A 21678-nucleotide genomic window follows, 5' to 3' on the forward strand; every position below is an offset into this window, starting at 1 on the left:
GCTGGAGGATCTGTTAATACAAGTGTGGAAAAAGCAGGCTGATCTCTAGATGGGCAGATCATTTTCTGCTGGGTGGAAGTGTATTGAGCAACCTAAGCCCAATGGCCAAGGCTGTGTCATAGCATAGTCATGAGGAAGCTCTTGAAGGTGGAGAATCTGCAGGGCAAAACAAAGTTCCTAAATCAGACCGTTTGCTAAAATTTGACAAATTTAGCCAAAAAAAAAGAGGCGAAAAATGGCCTCTTTTGGAGGCCGTTGCACATTGCAATGACAGAATCTGGTTTGTGTTGGTGTTCCCAGGCGCTGGCACTCCCTGAGCAGGCAGTCATCAGCTCCTTCAGGGCTGGGGTGTCCCCTGTGCGTGTCCCCTGGGTTTCCAGGCGGAGTCTCTTCTGTGACTGCTTGTATGGTCTTGAGGTACTTAAGGTTTTGTGACTGTGATAAAAGCAGCATTTTCAGTAAATTCGTTGTGTAGGATGAATGCGCTCTGTGGGTAGCGCTGTGGCTCTGGGAAATGAATTTCTAGCTACGAAGAGTTAAATTCACTTGTATTTAAGGAAACCTGACTGTTTTTAAAAGAAACCTCCAAAAACACTTCTGTGTTTGTCAGAGAGCCGGGCAAGCTTGACTTTGGAGAAGGAAAGGGCAAATTAAAAGCCATTAGCAACAAGTGCCTGGAGTTGGTTTTGGCTTTGGCATGGGAAGAGGACGATGAGCGATTGATTAGAAGCTCTTTCTTCTCTTCCCACCTTTCAGTTTGTGGCCAAAGGTAGGTGGAAGATTTCCTCTGAACTTAGACCGCGGGGCTTAGAGCTTGACGGGCTTTTTCTGCGTTACCTGGGGAGAACAGGCTTGCAGTTATGGTAGTTATTGCAAGGTTGACCCGTCTTGTGTCATGGTGTATGCTGTTCCTGATGCTTCCCACGGATATGTGCGCGTCATGGTGGGATGGATCCTGTAGCTCCCTGGCTTGGCTGAGCTCTGGGGCGGGCAGGGATATGCATCAGTCCTCCCCACCTCCCTTTGCTGGCGGCAGGTACCGTGTACTGCCCTTCCTTTGGCTGCGCATAGGAGGACCTGGCTCCATCTCCAGCCCCGATGGTGCTTGGTACCGCCCGGCCCCGCCAGCCCTCCTGGGTCTTATCAGCCGAAATTCTTGGCAGTCAGGGGTTTTCCATCATTGAGGCTTTTGGAGGGATCCTCTCCCACCTTCCCAGGCTGCAGTCAGTGCTTGTTGGAGAAGACCTCCCCTTGGCCAGCAGCAGATCCTACTTCCCATCCTCAGGGTTTGCACCTTTTAGGTATTCCCATGTTCTTATTGTATTTGCTCACGGACGCAGGGCTTACACAGCCGGTCAGTATTTTTCCTGGGACTGCTTTTCTCTGCTAACCCCGTTCACCATGGCCGGATGCCCGTGCTACGTCTTTGATTTATAGCTCAGTGTCCGGGCAGAGGTGGGTCCGTACCGTAATCCCATCAGGACTAGCTCGGCGTGATGGATGGAGCTGGGAGCGTTGGGGAGGACGGGGCTCTGCTGCCAGCCGCACCGTGGAGCCTGTGCCGGGGGGGGTCTCTGGGCGTTCCCCTGGGTCTGCGGGGCCGGGAGGGGAAAGCCTGCGGTTGGGTTTCCGGGCTAAGCCGTCCCAGAGAGTTTGCAGAAGTTATTTTTAACCTTTTCTGTGCCACTGCATGCCGGGAAATGCTGCTGTTTAAAAATCAGCTGAATGCCACGCAATCAAACACCACAGAAAAAAGACCTTTGGGCGTTTTTTAATAGGTTTCAATAGGTTTTTTTAATAGGTGCTACACTGTCGTCAGCCCTAGACCCTCCCCAAACCTGCTGCTGCTCTGTGCCTGGTGGAGAGGAGATCCAGGCGTAGGTAGAGCACTTATTCAAGACCCTGGAGATCCTGCTCGCTGCTTCCCAGCTTGCTCCCCAGCTTACTTCCACACCTTGAGAAGTAGCCAGCCTCTGCAGAGAGGAGCACGGCTCGGTCTGTCTGCACGTCCCGTCTGTCCCTCCCCAAAAACCTTATTGATAGCCCCAGCTAACGCAAAGTTAAATCCATGCAAGTCCCTGTTGAAGACAGCTCTGCTGTTCCCCTGACAGTGACTCACAGGACAGGCGTCCCGTGATGTCCCCCGGGGAGCAGAAGCCCAGCGGATGGGGCGGGGAGGTGACGCAGCCGCTGTGTCACCCCACGCGATGCCGGCGTAGGAGCAAGGGGGATCCGCAGAGAAACCCCGCAGCCCCCCACCATGCCGATCCAAGGGCAGCACCATCCCTGGTGCTTCAGTGCCCCAGAAAGCTGGTAAGGATTCCCCCAGCTAACAGCTATGGGAATGTGCTCGTTGGGGATTCCCTAAAGCTTTGCCCACCCCTCAGCAAAGCCCATTTAGGATTTTGGAAAGAATAGTGACACGGCTGGTACCGTGGCGTGTAACCACCATGCTGCCTGCAAAGCTGCCTGTTGGGTTACTTGGGGTGGGGGAAGCACACAGCGTGTCCTCCTGGCTTGCACGGCTGGATTTTACGCTGCAGCATTGCTTTTCCCTCGTGGGAGGGGAAAAAAAAAAATAATGGTGTGAAAAGCGGGTGCGGGTGCCTTTGAGCTGGTCGCACGACGAGATGCTGTCGCCTTCCTCGCTCGCGCGAGGCGAGCTCCGGTTGCTCACCAGTTTCCTTCCCCCTGCCCAGTTCATTTTAGATGCTGTTTATGGCTTTGGGTAAACAGATGGGGCTGGGTTTTTCTTTGTCTATATTTAATCCTAGTCTATATTTAAAGTGCTTTCAGAGGAGTTAGCAGACCATTGTCTCAGCCGTGGCTACAGAAGTGATTTCTGAACAAATCTTGCCCCGTCCACCCTTGTTTCCCCCCACCCTGTTCCCGACTGTCCCCTTTTATTCTCACGTAGCCCGAGCTTGAAGGCTTGCTGGTTATCTGTTCTGCCTCTGCATTCAGAAACATCTCGGATCCGTCCCCTGGGATAGTCAGCTCCAAAACACAGCTCCCACCCCAAGTCCAGCCGTGGGGAGCATGCACCCCCATCCTTTCGTGTGGGAGAGCGTTGCTACATGCAGAATGGACTGAGATGCAGCCAAGATGCTGCTTTTGGGAGAGGAAATACCTCTTTGTAATCACTCGTTTTGATGTACGTTTTTGCTGCCTTTTGAGACTGCAGGGTGCATGTAGGGGGGATTTTTCCAGCTGTTTCTCCACACAACCACATCTGTCCAGACCTTTAGCATAAAGCTTCCCATATAGTTACATAAATACAGGATGGGAGAGCATCCCTGCAAATGCTGGGCACTGTGAGGTGTGTGGATACATTGGTGAGAGTTGTCAGGGCACAGCTGGAATGGTTGATATAAAAACTAATTTGGCACTGGACTACCAGGCAGGTGTTTAAAAATATGTTCATGATTTGCATTTTGATTGACAGTAAAATTGCCTACCTGTTCCTGGTTTCTTTCTTGCTTCGTGCAATGCTCACCAAGCAGGGGTGACCTTTGGACTGTTGAAAGTGGTTTTTTGTTTTTTAACAAGATTGTGTGCACGCATCGCTAAAATTGGTGAAAACTTTGCCATGTGAGCTATTTCTGTAATGATGCTGTGCACTTCGTGCTGGATTTTGTGCCTGTGTAGCTGTGGAGGGCTTGAACCCTCCAGTTAGGGAGGAAAAAAAACCCCTACAAGAGCCTGCCTAGTGTCTTTTCAGGGGGAAGCAGCAAGTGCTTAGGGTCTTGCATGCCAACTGGAAAATGTGCAATCCCAAACAGTGCCTCACATTAATGAGAAACAACATCCTGCCCGCTGTGGAGATGCTTTTGCAAAGGGGTGAGCTGGATGGATGGTGAACCGTGCTAGCTAACGAGAGCATCTTTCCTCTGTTCCCCCCTTCCCACTGACCGCTTATTGCTTTTTCTTGTCGCTGATGGCAGCTCCAAGTCCCTGTCTTACCTGGCCTGGCTCTGATAAGCGCAGTCCTGACTCAAAGCCTGGTTTCTCTGTATTTAATGCCTGCCAAGCCCTCTCCCCTTGGAGTGCTCCCAGCAGGGCCCGAAACAATGCTCTTCTCAAAGGGAAAAGTGTTTGCACACAAGTTCTCCCTTCCCTTTTCTGGCTAGAGCCTGGTGCATCCCTTCCAGCTAACCACATTCCCGGCATACCGTCCTGGGGGATGGCTTGGGAAGCATTTCAAGCAGGCTGGAGTATCTCCTGCTCAGGCTCTCCCCTGCAAATTTCCTCTTACTGCATTCCAGAAAAGGGCACCGAATCCTTCAGGGCTTGCTGCTCCTCCTTGCCGTGCCAGCGGAGACACACACGCTGCTTTAATAACAGCCGGCTGCAGCCAAAGCAATCGGCGCTTGTCTTCACGTTTCCATCGGCTCCGAATTCCCACTTAAGGAATTTGGGTTTGGGGGTTATTTTCTGCTTGATCTGATTTTCAAGCAGAAGGAGGAAAAAAAATTTGCATGAGAAGGAGAGAAAGATAAAACAGGGAGAAGGGAAAAACAGTGCTAGGAGTGGATGAAAAGCCCTTTGGGTTGCTGAACTCAAGCAGGTGATTTGGATATAACTTTTAATTGGATATAATTTTAATTAAGGGCTTTATTTTTAAGAGCTGTCGGTGCTTTGTAACCTGGCTGGAGTTTTGTGGCAGGTGTGTAGGGAGCAGGATGTAGGGATGTCGGTAGGGATGCTGCATGGCAGGATTTACCGGGATGGTGCCAGGTACGTCGGACCGCATACCTACTCCGTGGTGCAAATCTGAAGGAGCAAAGTGTGGCTCAGGCTCTGCTGCTTCAGCTAGCAGAGAGGCACCAGGCCTTTCTGGCCACCCTCCAAGCTCCAGAGGACACAGGTGACACCAGAGGAGGTCTTACCAGCGCTTGCATCAGCCGCTGTGCTGTGGTCGAAGTGCCAGCACGTTCTGCGGGCAGCGGGAAATGGGTTAATTTTCCTCTTGGCTCCGGCTTGCTGATGCAGCTGCTCTTCCACAGGGCTTCTGGAAGTGTTTTTGCAAGTGTTTCTGGAAAAAAAAAGAGGAAAAAACCCTTTCTTCTTCCTTTTGGAGGCTTGTCTCCCCCTCCCCGTTATCATCCCTGTACTGGCTCCATGCAGCAGCTCGAGCGAAGCCGGGCAGTCGGTGCAAGGAGGGACATTTCTCTGCCCGATCCCTGCCCAGTTGGCCAGGGAAGGGGAGGGATGCAGGGAGCAAGCGGGAAGAGCCAGTCCCCATCCCAGGAGATCCTGGTGCTGCGGCAGGAGGCAGCGATGACCCGGTTGAACATGCAAAAACCTGGTCCCGTGGGCTCTCCACACTCGCTAACCACTGCCCTGGGTTCCTACAGCATCTGGGTGCTTGATGGTTTTATAAATATATATCACAGCAACACACAAATGCCCTGTAAGCCCTTACAAAATGAGGAGAAGGACCAATTTATGAGCAACCTATGCCCAAATAACTCTTAATGGCAAGAGGGCTGCTTCGTACGGGGTTGTGGCCAGCAGTAGCATCGTGCAAGACCAGGCTGTCCTCGCTACCCAAAGCCCTTGGTGATTTGTAGGCAGTGCCGTGCTTATTAGGAGCACCCAGATTATCTTTTCATGATGCTTTACGGAGAACATGAGGATGTTCTTCTGTATCGGCACCGCAGGGTTGGCGTGCACCTGGGGAGAGCGTCGTCGGCGAGTGGGTGGCATGGTAGGACCTGGAGCCTTTGCTAACGTGCTGGGGTTCGTTTCTCTCTCCCAGGCTGGTTCCCCAAGGTGACACCAGGGTCCCCATAGCCGCCTGCACTCCTGGAGAAGCCATGGCCTCCTAGTGCCCCCCGGGACCGGCGGGGTCGGCAGGCCGGAGATGGCGGCGCAGAGGATCCGGGCGGCCAACTCGGGCGGCCTGCCGCGGTGCAAGTCGGAGGGGACGCTCATCGACCTCGGCGAGGGCTTCGCCGAAACCAGCCTCTGCGACGTTAAAGGTGCGGAGGGACGGGTGGGGACCCCCACGGGGTGGGTGGGGATGATGCCCCCTCCTCAATTCGTGTGCATCCTCTCACCCTGGGGTCTGGGAGGGGGTTTGGTTAATAATTAGCAGGCAGCAGCTGATGGGGAAGAGCAGTAAGCGCTGACAAGCGCATCCACGGTGCAAGGACAGGCATGGACCTGACACCAAGAGATCCAGCAGCCAGGAGAGGTGACAGCAACGAGGTGGTGGCGAGGGTTTGTTCTCCTCTTCCCTGGAGCTGCGAGCTTGCGTGTTGCTTGAATAATCCTTTTTCTTCCTTTTATCGCTTTTTCTTCAGCTGTATTTACCTTACCCAGCATAAAAGCTGCGTTCAGGTGAGAGGGAAATTACTGTTCCCACAGCAGAAATGGATCCCAAGGAATAACTCCAGGTGGAAGTTAGCGTGCGCTGAGGGCCTTTAAAAATAAACACGCTACGCTTTTGCAGGCGCAGCGAGAAGAGACCCGAACATCAAACGTTCTCGCTGCAAATTAGATTGTTTTAAATGCAAAAACAGGAATTACTCATGTTCTCCAAGGGGACTGCTGGTTTCAGCACATCTGTGTTAACCCTACCGCCGTGCCGGCTGCATGCACAGCCCGGGGGGCCACAGGGACGGCCGCTCGCCCATCTGATCCGAAGGAATGGAGAGACCGAAAATGCTCCGTCCTGCAGACGGCTCGGGCTGCAGTACTGGGTTAACAGCGGCTTCCTACCAGGGTGGTAAAATAGCTTCAATATGGAGTTTATATATAGTTTTACGCTGAATAAATGTCCTCACGACTTTCCCTGCCTGCTGCCGGAGGAAGTGGATTAACGATGAGTTGTTTAGGATGTGTGCAAACTCTTCTCTTCTGAATGTTTTGATCCCTAGAGTATATTTAAAGATTTTTCTTTGCTAGTCTGTGTCTTCCCTTGCCTTGTACTTTCTGTGTCCGAGAAGCGCTGCCAGCCTGCAGCTAGTGACCACAGGGATGCGCACTCTGATCTGCCATCCCTTTTTCTCCAGGATTTTAGGGGCTTCCCATGTTTCTTAAATCCCCTTTTTCCCCCCCGAGAGCTCTCGAGCCTATTGAAGCAGGTGCTGTCCCAGTTCTCTTACAGCTCCCTATTGGTGAAAATCCAGCTCTCCTTGTTTTCTTAGGACTGTCTAGCAAGATAACACACATTCGAACGTGGATGTAACATCATCCGCAGCTTACTTCTAGGTGCTTTTTACAGAAATAGGTCCTAAAAGTGAGAACAAAAGCAATAAATACGGTGACAGCGTGAGCACCTGCAGGCTTGACCCAGCCGTTCCGCTTGTAATTGGGATCCCCTGGCACTGCTGGAAGGGAGATTGGAGATGCTGCTAGGACCACGACAGCACTGCATGAGGGCGATGCTGTGCTGCTTTCTGAGGGTTCAAACTACACGACCTTCTTTAGAAATGGAGTTAATTTTTGTGGAGGAGCTTTGAAATACAGGTGCTATGTAAGAGAGGTGAGATGCTGATTTGTTTGTGAAAAAGTAGGAATATGACGTGCCCTTAGTGGGTACCCTTAGTTGTTTCTTGCACTGAAATGTGAGATGTTTCACATGTGCAGGAGAGGGGTTACGGCGGAGCAAGAGCACCTATAGCCTGTGAATGTTACGTGTTAACCTGCAGCAGCACAGATAACTATTTGCATGGAGAGCGCAGTGGCTGTGCTAAAGACCTGGTGGCCAAAGACCTTGAGATACCGCTGAGCAAATTGGTAGGATGATGGCTCTTCCCATGTAGCAATCGTTGAGAACCCCCCACTAATTAACTTCTGTTATCCCCTTAAATGTTCACATTTAAGATGCCTGTGATTCTGGCACGTAGGAGCTTAGATCCCAACGTGCCAGGTGAAAAGGAAAGCTGATAAGAAGTGACTCCCGCTCCCTCAAAACTCCCCCCAACACATCTTCTTGCGCATCGTTCATCAGGGAGTTCAGCGAGGCTGTGGGACGCTGGCGTCTCGTACAGGAGGAGCTGCACGGGGCCCTGCGTGGAGGGGGAGGCTCCTTGCTAAGGCACTTGACTGCATCGGGAGGACAAGGAGTTGCTGCTTCTCCTGTCTCGGCTCCTGCTGCTCTTCCCAGCCACGTCAATGCCCGTCCCTTTAGATCATGATCCTGTGGGGGAAGGGGAACGTGAATGTGCCAGATGTAGTGGAGGGAGAAGTTTTGTTTAAAAATTTTAGTGGGGGGGAGCCTGTGGGTTTGAGAGGCTTTAAAACTACCTTATTTCACCGCATAAATTAGCGCAGATTGCTTACCTGAAAGAAATGATTGCAAGTAATTTGTGAGTCTCTTGCTTACGGTGCTGTTTTTCTGCTTGGCTTTGCAGTGCCTTCTCCTAGTGCCTTGCTGGTTGACAATCCCACGTCCTTTGGAAATGCGAAGGAAGTAATAGCAATCAAAGATTACTGTCCGACTAATTTCACCACTTTGAAGTTCTCCAAGGGAGACCACCTTTATGTCTTAGACACGTCGGGAGGCGAGTGGTGGTACGCTCACAACACCACGGAAATGGGTTACATCCCTTCCTCCTACGTCCAGCCTGTAAACTACCGCAACTCTTCCTTAACGGACAGCGGGATGATAGACAATCTACTGGAGAGCCCCGACGAGGGGGTCAAGGAGTTAGACCTGCTTGGAGAATGGACTGACGTGAAAAGAAACTCTGCGAAAACCTACAATAACAACCCGTTCTTGAACGGAGTCCAGACGAACCCATTTCTGAATGGGAATTTGCAAACGGTGCCCAGCTCAGAGAAAGAGTCCAACTCCAACGTCGCCGTTGACTTGCTGCTCTTTGACACGGGGGCTCCTACTTCAGCTGTTTCCAGTTCGGCCGCTAATAGCAGCCTGGGTAACATTTTTGATGAGTTTCCATCCTCAAACAGGCTGGATCTGGAACAGCCTGTGAAAAGGGACAATCCCTTCTTCAGAAGTAAACGCTCGTACAGTTTGTCTGAACTGTCCGTTCTTCAAGCCAAGTCGGACGCTCCGGCATCGTCGGGTTTCTTCAGCGGTTTGAAGTCTCCCACCCCTGAGCAGTTCCAGAGCCGGGAAGATTTTAGGACAGCGTGGCTGAACCACAGGAAGCTGGCTCGGTCTTGCCATGACTTGGATTTGCTCGGTCAAAATCCTGGCTGGGGTCAGACGCAACCGGTGGAGACCAACATTGTCTGCAAGCTGGATAGCTCTGGTGGAGCCGTGCAGCTCCCAGACACCAACATCAGCATCCATGTGCCAGAGGGTCACGTGTGCCCTGGGGAGACGCAGCAGATCTCCATGAAAGCGATGCTGGATCCGCCGCTGGAGCTGAACAGCGACAAGTGCAGCACCATCAGCCCGGTCCTGCAGATCAAACTCAGCAACATGGAGGTGAAAACCTTCATCATTCTGGAGATGAAGGTGTCAGCAGAGGTCAAGAATGACATCATGAGCAAGAGTTTGGTAGGACTGCAGTGCCTGCGGAGCGACATGAAAGAAGGGCCGTACACGCCGATGCAGCTGAGCTATTCGTATGGGGACACGATCCAGGTGCAGCTGGAGAACTTGGAGCCTTGCATGTACATCGCAGCCGTAGCCCAGGGGCAGAACATCCTCTACCCTTACACCGTTTGGGATTATATCAGCAAGAAGATCACGGTTGGCGTCTACGGCCCAAAACACATTCACCCTTCCTTTAAAACCGTCGTGGCCATGTTTGGGCACGAATGCGCGCCCAAGACACTCCTGGTGAACGAGGTCATGAGACAGTCCCAGAGCCCGGCTCCCGTTGCCCTCCAGCTCTGGGGTAAGCATCAGTTTGCTCTGTCCCGGCCTCAGGACCTCAAGCTCTGCATGTTCTCCAACATGACCAACTATGAGGTGAAAGCTAGTGAGCAAGCCAAAATTGTGCGGGGCTTCCAGATGAAGCTGGGCAAGGTCAGCCGCCTTATCTTCCCCATTGCGTCCCATGATCCCAATGAGCTCTCAGACTTCACGCTGAGGATACAGGTCAAGGATGACAAGGATGCTATTTTGACCCAATTCTGCGTCCAGACACCGCAGCCGCCTCCAAAAAGTGCCATCAAACCGACAGGGCAGAGGCGGTTCCTCAAGAAGAACGAGGTCGGAAAGATCATCCTTTCACCTCTGGCAGCCACCGCCAAGTATCCTGTTTTTCAGGACCGGCCAGTGTTGAGCTTGAAGTACGGCAAGCTGCTGAAGACAGTGGTGCGGCAAAGCAAGAACCACTATTTGCTGGAGTACAAGAAAGGAGACGTCATAGCCCTCCTCAGTGAGGAGAAGATCAGGTTGAAAGGGCAGCTGTGGACCAAGGAGTGGTATATTGGCTACTACCAGGGAAAAATAGGCCTTGTGCACACCAAAAATGTGCTGGTGGTTGGGAAGGTCAAGCCCAGCTACTTCTCAGGGCCAGATCTCACCACCAGCCTGTTGCTCGAGCAGATCCTGAGGCCCTGTAAGTTCCTGACCTACATCTATGCCTCCGTGAGGACTCTGCTCATGGAGAACCTCAGCAGCTGGCGGTCCTTCGCCGATGCGCTGGGGTATTTGAACTTGCCGCTCACGTTTTTCTGCCGAGCGGAGTTGGACAGCGAGCCGGAGCGAGTGGCCTCCGTCTTGGAGAAGCTGAAGGAAGACTGCAACAACACCGAGAACAAGGAGAGGAAATCTTTCCAGAAGGAGCTGATGACGGTGAGTCCGAGGTCTGACAAGGGGGTCTTAATTCCCTGCCGCGCAGAGTGCTTAAAGTGAACGGGAGGTGGAAGTTTCCTAATTCAGTCTGTAGAAAATTAAGTCCATCTTTAAGGTCTTCTGCGAGCTGCTTGGCATAGCCAGGTGGAATTTCAGCCCTGCGGTTGTATGCGTTGAAGGGCTCCTGGTTTAATGGGATCATGGCTATAAATGAGGGATGCGCTAGGTGAAAAACGGTAGGTACGTGTTGTGTGAGGGCAGCCAACAGGCTTGCTTTGGAAGGTAGCTAATCTGAAGCCCCGCAAAATCAAGGTGATTTTGGTCCGGTGTTTTCATGGCACTCAACTGGTCCCCGCTGCTGGGTATTTACATTTCAGCCTTCAATGATGCATGCTTCGAGGAATTCCTTGAGAGCTGCTGGTTTCCTCAACCCCAGTGTCAAAGCGTGCGTTGTTGAAGGCAATACTGATGGAAAAGTGGAAGAAGGGCAAGAAACACAAAAGCTTTTCCTATACGGAGTGGGGTAGGCGAGCCACCTCTCGGGTCACGTACTTTTGCATCACTAGGTGTGTCAAAGCATGCCAGAGGAGGGTTTTACAGCTGCTGTGAAGAATGATGCTACACCTTTACCTTCGTGAAACAATCTCAAATTCCTCTATAATAATGTCAGGTTACGTCTGTCCCATCTCTCTTTGAGTGGCAGCTAAACCAAGGGCACCTCTGAGCTGGGATGCTTTACATCCAACTGTGGATCGCGTTTGCAAATTGAAATGCGTGGCTTGCTTCTGTCCTGAAAGACATTTGGGGAGGTGCTGCCTGCAAGTATTTCTAGGATGCTGTTAGGAAGCCTCTTACGAGAAATCATCTTCGTGATAATTTCTGGCATTTCATAGGAAGTGAGCCAAAGAAAATGTAGGACGAAATGTCTGGAAGAGATTTGCAGCTCTCGCTTCTTAACAGGCTCTGCCGCAGAAGCAGGATAACCAAATTATGGCGAATCATGTGGTTTAAAATGCCAATTGAATTAAGGAATAGCGACAGCTTCGCTTGGCGGTGGTGGGCGCAGGCAGCAGCCATGCAAAATGAAATTACGAGGAGGCAGCCCGGGTAAAGAGGACTGGAGCAGAATGAAGTATTTTATTTCCCAAACTCCCTTTAGTAAGAAGGGGGAAATTTGAGGATCGACTGTGAGGTGTAAGGTGTTACGAAGAGTACGGAGCCATTCATACTCATGGAAATATTGTCCGGCAAGTTCCCGGTGCCTGGGTACCACTCTGTGGACCTTGGAGCGGTGTTTTAGCTTTGACCGCTATGTCATGCCACCAACGCTGCTTATGTTGAGGCGTTCTTCTGCCCATCGTATGCGGTTGTCTCTCTTCTTTCCGGGGCCATCCGGGACGGGAACATGCCCACCATGGTAGCCAAGGCTGGTGTCTGGCCCCGTGGTTCCCCCAAGGGAGGGCTTGCTCCTTTAGCCTCGGTGAACGATGGGATGAAATCTGTGCTCCTCTTGCTGGATGCTTCCAAGGGCTTTGTGCTGTTTGCCTTACCGCTTTGCAAACCTGTAAGCGTTTCTTTTGTCTATTCCCTTTGTCTCCAGGGGTCCCAGACAGTCTGTAGGTCCTGGAAAATCCATGCCAGACCTCAGTGGGGAGACAAAAGGGAAAGATAAGGCTCTTTGGATACTCAGGGAGCAGCTAACTCAAGGGGAGGGCCATAAGCTGCAGGAAAACATCCCGCTCCCCAAGGGATGCCTGGAGAGCAGAGTCCCAGAGCAGGTTTTGTTTTCCTTGTTTGAATGGAGGCTAATCCTGAGCATTGGCTCCCTTTCCTATTCTTTGTGGGTCTGAGCCTGTCGATAAAGGATGAGCTCCCTTCCTGGTGGAAGATGATGCTTTTCTAAACCCCTTGCTGCTGTCAAATCCTCCTTAGCTTACGGAGAAATTAGACTGAGCCTGTTTTTTTTTTTTTAAAGAAAAAAAAAAAGATGTTTCAGGGGATGACAACGGAGCAGTAATGTATTTTATTGTGTTTAAATCTGATTTTATTTGTAACAAATGGACTCGCTTTCTGGCATCTGCTGGCAAGAAGAACCGGTTGGATTAAGCTCTGATCTGGCCGTTTCACCTTAAAGTTGGTTGTCTCCTCTGAAAGGGACTGTGAAGGGAGAAGCAGTCAGCAGGCTTATCTGACTTCAGTATTGAGTGCACAAAATCGCGGTGGCAGAGCCATGCACCAGCAGCCAACCACGGAAAAGCCTGGTCGTGATGACTAGTTAATAAGTAATCTGCATTTAATTATTATTTTTCTAATCTAGCACTAGCAGCGGTGTGTGAAGGTAACTGGGGGAATGTTGCTCAGAAATAAGTCATCACATAAGAAAGAGAAACCTACCTCTCCCCTCCCTCCTTTCTGCCCATCGAAAGTAGGCAGCACGTGGATGCTCTTGCTAAAAAAGCCTGGGTACCGACTCAAGAGGACCTCGTTGCAGCTGGGCCACCGGTACCTGGCCATGCAGTGACTGCACTACCTGGTCCTTGGGAGCTGGGGTTAGAGCTGTGATGAGAGACAGCATTTCTCTCTTCCTCTGGATTTTCGATACGGTGTTTTCATGGAGCGTTTATCATCCTTTCCATCAGACACTGCTGTTGGGAAAAACATGGGTCTTCTGGGAATGCCACTGGGCATGTCAGCAGAGAGCTGTGGAAACGATGAGCTTTCTCTTCTCCAGGCTACTTCTAAAGATCATGCAGAAGATGATGATGGGTTTTTTTTTTTTTCCCCCCATTGTTTTCTATCGTTTGTTCTGACTGCAGGTATCTGCATGCTGCCTTTCTTCTACCAAAACCTACTGCTTGTCCCTGGTGTGGGCAGACCCCAAAGAGCTGCTGGTGGGCTCAAGCAGTCCTTCATGCCCTGCAGAGCAGGGTGTCCACTGCTTGGAGCACGCCCGGAGCGCGCCAGCCCAAGGTTGCTCACGTTGGGCCCCTCTTGCTCCTCCATCCCAAAGCAATTTGCTAGCTAATGGTAATCCCTGTGCTGAATTTGAGGGAAAACCAGACTCCTGCCCTTCTTCTGCCTTCATGGGAACAAATCCCCACCACACGTATAGATCCTGGGCATTGCTCCCCTACGGAACCACACTGCGTCATGCTGAAGTTGATGGGGATGTGGTCTGTAGGACGTGGCTTGTCCTCGCATAGCCAAGTTGCTCGCAGCACAGAAGGAGTTGTCGTCACTTGCAAGCTTCCAGCAAGGTCTTTTTCATGCACTTGCAAGTCTTGCCCTGCGCCCCTATCAATTAATAGAAAGCTGCAGAAATGCCACCGATGCCTTTCAGCTGTCGTCTTGTCAGGCTCCTTGCTCCGCAGGCAGTAGAAGACAACCAGCTTCTATTTTCTTGGGCTGGCAGGAAATCTTTACTGCCTTTCCATCCCCACTGCAGCCCTTGCAGGCTCTGTGCTCTTGTTCCCATGCAATTTTGCTCTTGCAAAAAAAAAAAAAAAAAAAAAAAAAAAGCTGCCTGTGATTGCACTTGGCTGATGGCACTTGGCATCACTTCTCCTGAAATGACACCTTTCTCCTCGTGTTTGAGGAGGTCCCGGGGCTGTGAGAACGGGAGCCAGGTGAGAGGCGCAGCACGGTGCTGCCCCCGGCACGTCGCCCGCCTGCCGTGCTCGGGTCGCGTCCCTCCCCGGCACGCGTCCCCGCCGCGGTTAATGGGACGCTAAATATTACTGCTTGCGGTAACCGCATCTCCGCTTCCCCTGCCAAACACCGTACAGACGTTTCAGGGGCTGAGTAATGGATGATAACGCTTAGACACCCTGGGGCGCTTTCTGATTTAAATGCTATTTTAAAAAAAAAAATCATTAACTTTAAAAGTCCATTTCCATAACAGCTTCCTTGTGGGTCTTGCACCGCGCTTGGTGGGCACACGTGAACTTGGCGGTGCTTTCTGCTCCCGGGGCAAAGGAGAAAGGTTTTTACTCCTTTAGTTTGGCTGAAGATGGGGAAGCACAAGACCCCCCCAGCTCAGATAGCTCCTCCAGAGCATGTGGGGGTCAGGGCTCGACCGCGGGGGGCTGCATATTTGTGCATGGGAGAGCGAGCAGGGCTGGAGGCTGGCAGAGTCGGGAGTGGACCGGGAAGGTGGCGGTGATGGGCATGGGCAGGGGTGGCCGCGCATCTGCAAGTGGTCTTTGGGGTCGTTTGCCTGTTGCTTCGGGGTCGGCTTGCTTTCTTCCAGATGCTGGTTTTCATCATTAGAGGATGGGAAATGGGATTCTGCATTTCAGAGCCGGGATGCAAATTCAGCCTCCCCTGGATGTCTTTTAAGTAGAGGCGCTTCTGCTCTGCTTTGAACTGGGATTTGAATATCAAACCATCTCCTTTGCTGTGTGCTTGTCTGGTGGAGCAGGCTTGGAGCCGCTCTGAGGCTAATAAAGGCTTTGGAGGGCGCTGGGAAGGCACAGCCCAGGTCACGCCTCGGCAGGGAGCACGGCTGGGTACCGAGGGATGGAGACACGGTGGGTGTACCCAGCTATCTGGGGAGGTTTGTCCAGGGCGAGGGAGGAGGATGGAAAGAAATTGTAGCGTAATCCCAAAAGCGCCTGCTGGAGGATTAAATCTGTTGTGAGCCCTGCTAATCTCGGCCAGGCAGTCAGGGCTTCCAGGAGAGCCCCATGCCCGCATGCGTTTCATGTATTTCTGTGACAGAGGGAACGAGTTGTGCCCAGGCCAAAAAAAGCGTGTTGCTGTTACCTGATATTCCCTCTTTGGCTCCGACCTTAGCGGCTGCGTGTCCTTCTTGCACCCCATCCCCACCTGGCTTTGGTGCTGTCCCCCGTCACCTCTGCCCACTCACCTGCATTTTCCCCAGCCCACAGTGTGCATGTTGAGCCTCCCCAGCTCAAATCACCACGGGCAAAGTGCAGGAAGTAGGTGTTCCTGTCGCCATCAGTAGGTTTCAGAGTTAATATGTGCTGCGCTGCGGGGAGCAATGAGTCTCTTCCAAAGCTGTTGCTTCAAGCGATTGTACAGTTCTCAGTTACGTGGCCTCCCGGCTGCTTTACTTGATGCCGTTTTCTTGTTTACTTCGAGCAGCAGAAGGAACGGGAGAATCTGTCTCCTGCAGCTCTATCCTTAACCCTGCGGCGCAGTTTGCTCCCAGTGGCCTCCTCCGCTGCCTCAGACCTGCTCAGCCTCTGGCAAGAGATGAGAGCGGCTCATTTAGCCTGCTTTGCTAAATACCAGGTTGTTTCGGGGTTTGCACGCAGGCGATCGAGCCGCCTGGAAACGCAAGTTTGAGGATGCTAAATCTGCCCGCCCTTGGGACCATCCAAATCCTCCGCCTGCAGAGGAGAGGGTGCAGAATCTGGGGGCTGGGTGGTAAGGTGGCATTGCTGGAGAGGAGGCACAGGTGTGAGATCTAAATGCTTCTTAATGCCCTTTTTTAAAAAAAAGAAAAATTAATGCTCTTTTAAATGTATTTTCCTTGCTTGCTTAACAAGAGGGTTTATTACTTCTCTCCTGGTACAGGAAACCAGTGTAAGCACTTGAGGAGCAAACAAACGCTGGTCTGCAGCTGTAATGAGATTCAAGCCCAGCTTTAAGCTGGAAACAGATAAGGGAAAAATCAACATGCATTTGCTTTGCAAATTGCTGGAGTGGTTTCAGGTGTTCCCATCTTCTCCCAACTGTGCCTGTGAAACCATCTATGCAAGGATTTAACCCTTCTTCTGCCCCAGAGCCAAACCAGCTGGGGTTTGCCCAGAACCCCCTGTGCCAGGAGAGGATGTCAGGACCCAGGGCGGTAGAAAGTGCTCTGGCAGCGTGTGGAACACCACATCCACGGTTTCTGTGATAATCAGCCCCGTGCTGTTGTGAAGACGTGGGTGATGTTCCCAACGGGGACATGTATGCCAGCGTGGTTCCTTGGGATGTTGTCCCCTGCATCCCTGAGCTGTGGTTTGCCTTTATTGAAGTGAGACCTCCTGTTCAAACGCTGAGCCCTTGGTGTTCACCCATCCTGGAGTCACCATCCTGAGTACCACGACTCTGGATCTGGCCGTAGGAAAAGAAGAGGGTACTCAGCAAACTATCGCCCAAGGCATAGTCTGGGGTCTGTTTGCTTGGTTTCCATGTTTTAAAAAGGGGATGCCGGTTTCGTAATATAAACTGCTTTTCTGTAGCCACTTGAGGTTCGAGGTGGGATTTGTCCAGGGACTGGGGTTGCCGCTGAGGCTGTTGCGGTTCACGGGCTCTGGCAGAGGATGGGGGAGCCCTGGTGAGTGGGATGTTGATTCTGTCGGTCAGATCCTGTCCTCTGATAATTACCACTTAAACCCTTCCTTTCCTGGGTTGCATTGTGGGTTTTCCCCTATTGCAACTTGCTTTCCACTTCGAGCAGATGTTAATGTGATTTGGTACCTAAAGGTAGGAGCTAACACTGCTCTGTCATTTTTTTTCCTGGCTAAGTTATCGCTAGCTAGAAAACTGTGACTGCTGCAGTTCCTCTTCCCCACTTCTTCAAAACCTTTTGCAGAAAATCTCAACTTTTAGGCCAATAAATGATGCAGAAGGAGGTGGTTTCTGATCTGGCATGGGAAGGCAGAGGGGCGGCGAGAGGAGCAAGAACATCCCGAGCCAAGCAATGGTCCTGTAGTGCTGCCAACTGGCCCTTCGCCTGGGTCTTACCCCAGCCCAGCTCCTCCCAAGGCTGATGTCCCGGTCTCGTCCCAAAATGTTCTGGCTGGCCCGTACCTGCCTGTCCGTGCTCCTCCGGGCTCGGGGAGGCAAGCTGCACGCATGGCGCTGGATTAGTTACCTTGATTAAAGGCATCTGTTCTTCTCAGCCCCTGGGGTGCTTTAAACTGCTTATGGTGGCGCCTGAACATCTTGAGGGGTTGCTTGGAAAACAAGGCTGCGTTGGCCAGCCCAGGCTGCAAGCCTCGTTGGACAGGGGTAGGGCGCTTTGTTCAATTAATGGGATTACTCTTCTGTTGAGCCTGGTGGCCTAATTTCACCGGCTGTTGGCAAAAAGGGGGTGTGAGGATTTTTGGGGTGGCTTCTTGAGAGACTTCCCTGTACGGTCCCCTGGGTACCTGCCATCTACCGCCCACCTTGACTCTCTGGTTTGGTTTTCACCACTGTCCCTCAGGCTTTGCTGAAAATGGACTGCCAAGGGCTGGTCGTCCGGCTCATCCAGGACTTCGTGCTGTTGACCACGGCTGTGGAGGTGGCCCAGCGCTGGAGGGAGCTCGCCGAGAAGCTCGCCAAGGTCTCCAAGCAGCAGATGGATGCTTATGAGGCCCCGCACCGGGACAAGACAGGGGCGGTGGACAGCGAGGTGAGAGCAGATGGATCTCGATCTCCACGGGTCCCCTAGGGTTGCAGATACCTCCAGGGCACGTTCTTCTGGAGCACCTTTGGGGGGATAAAAGGGATTTGGGTGTGCTGGGGAAATTTGGGGGTGTTTTTCCCCGGGGATATGCTTGGTCTGGGATGGATGTGTGTTGGGGATGGCATCACTTGCCCACTGACCATCCAGCTCAGCTCTGACCTCCTCCTCCTTCTGCCCCATCACCGCAGGCCATGTGGAAGCCAGCATACGACTTCCTTCTCACCTGGAGCAGCCAGATGGGCGACAGCTACCGTGACGTGATCCAAGAGCTGCACACCGGGCTGGACAAGATGAAGAACCCCATCACCAAGCGCTGGAAGCATCTCACCGGCACCCTGATCCTCGTCAACTCCTTGGACATGCTGCGGGCAGCTGCCTTCAGCCCGCAAGACCACGAGGATTTTGCCATCTAGCTCCTGCGGCGATGTTTCTGTCCACATCTCATTTGCTGTTTTTCTTCTGTGCTTTTTTCCCCTTTTTTTGAAGCAGTTGACTTTAAAAAGAAGCGGAGGTTGCTCTCCCCGGGTTTTAAGAGGCCAAAGTTTGCAAGTTCTCCACTGGGACTGGAAATCAGCAGGAGACATCCCTGCTTGGTGGGAAGGCATCCAGAAGGGGATGGCTTTTCATATGGCATTGATACCCGTTAAACTATTTCTTACTAAAAAAACTTCAAAGGGGGCAAGGGGGTGGGAAGGGATCACAAAAGAGATCACATTTTTTAGGCATTTACAAATAAAAGTCTAATTTTTGTAACGAGCAGTAAAGGTTGTAACCACTTTGGGGGGAAGCTGTGGCTGTTTTTTACGTTGTAGAAACCGCTTTTAAATTATCGTTTTTGAGACGAACATGAGTCATGTAAATACCTATTTTAAGAGGAAGCACAGTAAATGCCCTCCCCCACCACCCTGGTCAGGCTTCGCCAGACCACCAGACGTAAAGCACCGTATGAACTTAGGATGTCCTCAGCCCAACAAGCATCTTACACCAAAAAAGGAGCTTTTCTATTTTTTATTCACAGGCCCTGTGAGCCGTTTGGTTAATTTTTGTTTTATTTTCACGTCTCTGCAAACATGCCTTTTCTCGTTTGCAAACAGGGAGATGCTCGTTGCCCGTTTTCAGATGCACGGGTACCGATTTTAACCAGGAGAAGCGGCCGCTGCCCCTTGCGCTTCATCCCGCCCAGGTGCTGCAGGTCATCTCTGGAAGAAGCTGGAGGTTTGGGGTTCAGCAGAAGACCTCCTTGGGAGATAGACCAGGAGGATGGTGGGAGTGGCTCACCTTGCCATGGCAGCAAAGCGCTTGGGCTGCTCCTCTCCAGGTGCTCCTTCTCTGGGGAGGAGGTCAGAAAAGGGGAGGGAATTGTTGCCATCCATATATCCCTTTACACGCACAAAAAAAAAAAAAGAAAAAAGAAGGAAAAGAGAAAATGTTTCTCCTAATTTGAAATCCGAGCTCACTTGGAGAAGCTCCAGATGTGCTATGCGACTTAACGCTCATTGCCATTGATTTCAGAGGGCTTTGAGCGGGGCTCTTCAAGGCTCCTAAAGTCCAGTTTAACTTGTAAATAGTCTTTGCTATAAATCTGGTGCCACTGAGCTAAATATTTGCAGCACCAAGTGCCCATATTTTTCCCCATTTGTTTTATAGCCGAGTCTTTTGAATCACCTCCCCTCCTCCTTCCGCTCCCCAGCTTTCAAATATTTTACATGCGAGGGAAATATTTTTGCACAGAAAGATTATTTTAAGTGCAAAGTCTTACCACAACGCTGCTACCACAGAAAGGTTAGTTGTTAAAAGATGATTTTCTTTCAGGTTAATCCAAAAAAAAAAAAAAAAATAAAAACAAAGAATGGGAAAGGCATGCGGCAGATTGTGCCGGCACGGCCGCTTCCGGAGGGACCGGTCTCCTTTCCTCTTCCCAAAATCACGTCCTCAGAAACGATCACTCTCGCCAGACCCCACAAGAAGTAAATAGCACCTTAAATTTCTCCTCAGGGGCTTTAAGGAGTTTCCTATGCAACTTAACGTAGCACAGAGAGATGGTCCAGCAGCAGCCGAGCCCACTACGCGTCCCCTTTCTCTTTCCCTAAGGCACCCTAAGAGCATGTTTTTCCATGCACGAGCAAAAATCTCCGTTGCAATAAGGAATACCTCCTGCCAGAGCGTGCGTGCAGGCAGAGGGACGACTTTCTCCTGGGGTTTCACCGAAATCTTGGTTTTTGCCGTTCTCCGAAGCAGCACGTGCTGTAGGTCCTGTGCAGGGTCTGGGGCTCTGCAGAACAGCCTCACCGGGGACCCCTGAGGGTGTCAACAGCAGGCGAGGGCAGAAATTTGAGCCTCCTGTGTTTCAGGGATGTCCCTGAATAATTTCAGCTTTTTTTTTTTTTTTTTTTTTAATCCCCCCTTGGTTCTTCTAACTACCTCAGGTACTCCATATACCCAGCTTAACATTTCAGCAGCAGCCTAAAACATGCCGTGCTCAGCTCGTTGATGGCGTGCGCCCTCCCTGAGACTCGCAGGAGCACGGCTGGCACGTTTCGGAGCCCGTAGGGTAACCGCTACGCTAATTTGTCCCTGTCCTCGTTCCGAAATCCAGTCCCTCCTCACGTGCCGGGACTTGGGCGTAATGTCCTTCGGATGCCTTCTGCCCGCTAAACGTCAGGCCCTTCTCCAAGAGCTCCGTCTGGGCTTTGCATTACCACCCTTTGTGCAGTAACTGGTTGATGTACTTAATGTTTAATGTTCCTATTTTTTTTCTTTTCTTAAAGAAAAAAAGATTTTTGGAAAAAAAAAAAAAAAATTTCCAATTAAAGCTGTTACTATTCCAGTGCTCCTGCGCAGACGTCACCTACTGTTGTCTCTTCATCTCAAAGCAGCTTGGATGCTTGGGATTAATTTAGCGGGTTTTCCACCACGCGAATGACGTGTTTCTCGCGGCACGTTTCCGTACCTAGAGCCAGCGGTCCTCTGGGGCTGATCTCAATCCGATCTTCCTTCCCTGCGCCTTTCCATCCTGCCCTCGCCGGGAGAAAGTCGCTGAAAATGATCTGGCCTCCCAAGGTGCTGCTTATGCTCAAGCATTAGGTAAGAAACTTCGTGAAGCAGGAAAGGATTTGGTTGCAGGATTTGTTTTGGCACGGAGATGTTTTTCTGGCTGTTTTCTGAAGGGAGAAAAAAAAATCCTTGTATTTAGCCAAGGCGGTTCCGGTGCTCCTGGTATGAACAGTTCAGATTTCAAGCCGTGAAAGTGAAATATTCAGATATTCGGCCGTGGCTTCGGTTTGCTGAGGGTGAAGCGGAGACATGATGGTTTGATTTCATTTTTGGTAAACACATCTTGGGGTCTGGCACGGGGAGGCACCTCTGGGCTGCTGAGCCAGGACCGCCGCATCTCACGGGTGATGAGGAGGACGTGTGGCACACAAGGACGTGCTTGGACCTTGCTTGGCACCCCTTGCTCCATCCATGCCTGAGTGGGTGTTACTGTGTCCTCTCCTGAATACCTCAGAATCCATCTTCCAAGCAGGATGAGCTTGCAGGAGGATGA

General features: G+C 51.5%; 1 protein-coding gene across 1 annotated transcript in view; it reads left to right on the top strand.

Annotated features, from left to right (window-relative positions):
- SH3BP4 (SH3 domain binding protein 4) overlaps positions 1-19981 on the top strand; it is a 37963-nt gene extending 17982 nt beyond the window's left edge. The window contains exons 2-5 of the mRNA XM_075153793.1: positions 5762-5984; positions 8364-10726; positions 17889-18077; positions 18320-19981. Coding sequence (XP_075009894.1) covers positions 5867-5984; positions 8364-10726; positions 17889-18077; positions 18320-18544 — 2895 coding nt within the window. The 5' untranslated portion in view covers positions 5762-5866 and the 3' untranslated portion in view covers positions 18545-19981. The remainder of the gene's footprint in view (positions 1-5761; positions 5985-8363; positions 10727-17888; positions 18078-18319) is intronic.
- Positions 19982-21678: the final 1697 nt, after the last annotated feature.

The sequence above is a fragment of the Calonectris borealis genome, chromosome 6, assembly GCF_964195595.1.
Source record: "Calonectris borealis chromosome 6, bCalBor7.hap1.2, whole genome shotgun sequence".
NCBI classification, from domain to species: domain Eukaryota; kingdom Metazoa; phylum Chordata; class Aves; order Procellariiformes; family Procellariidae; genus Calonectris; species Calonectris borealis.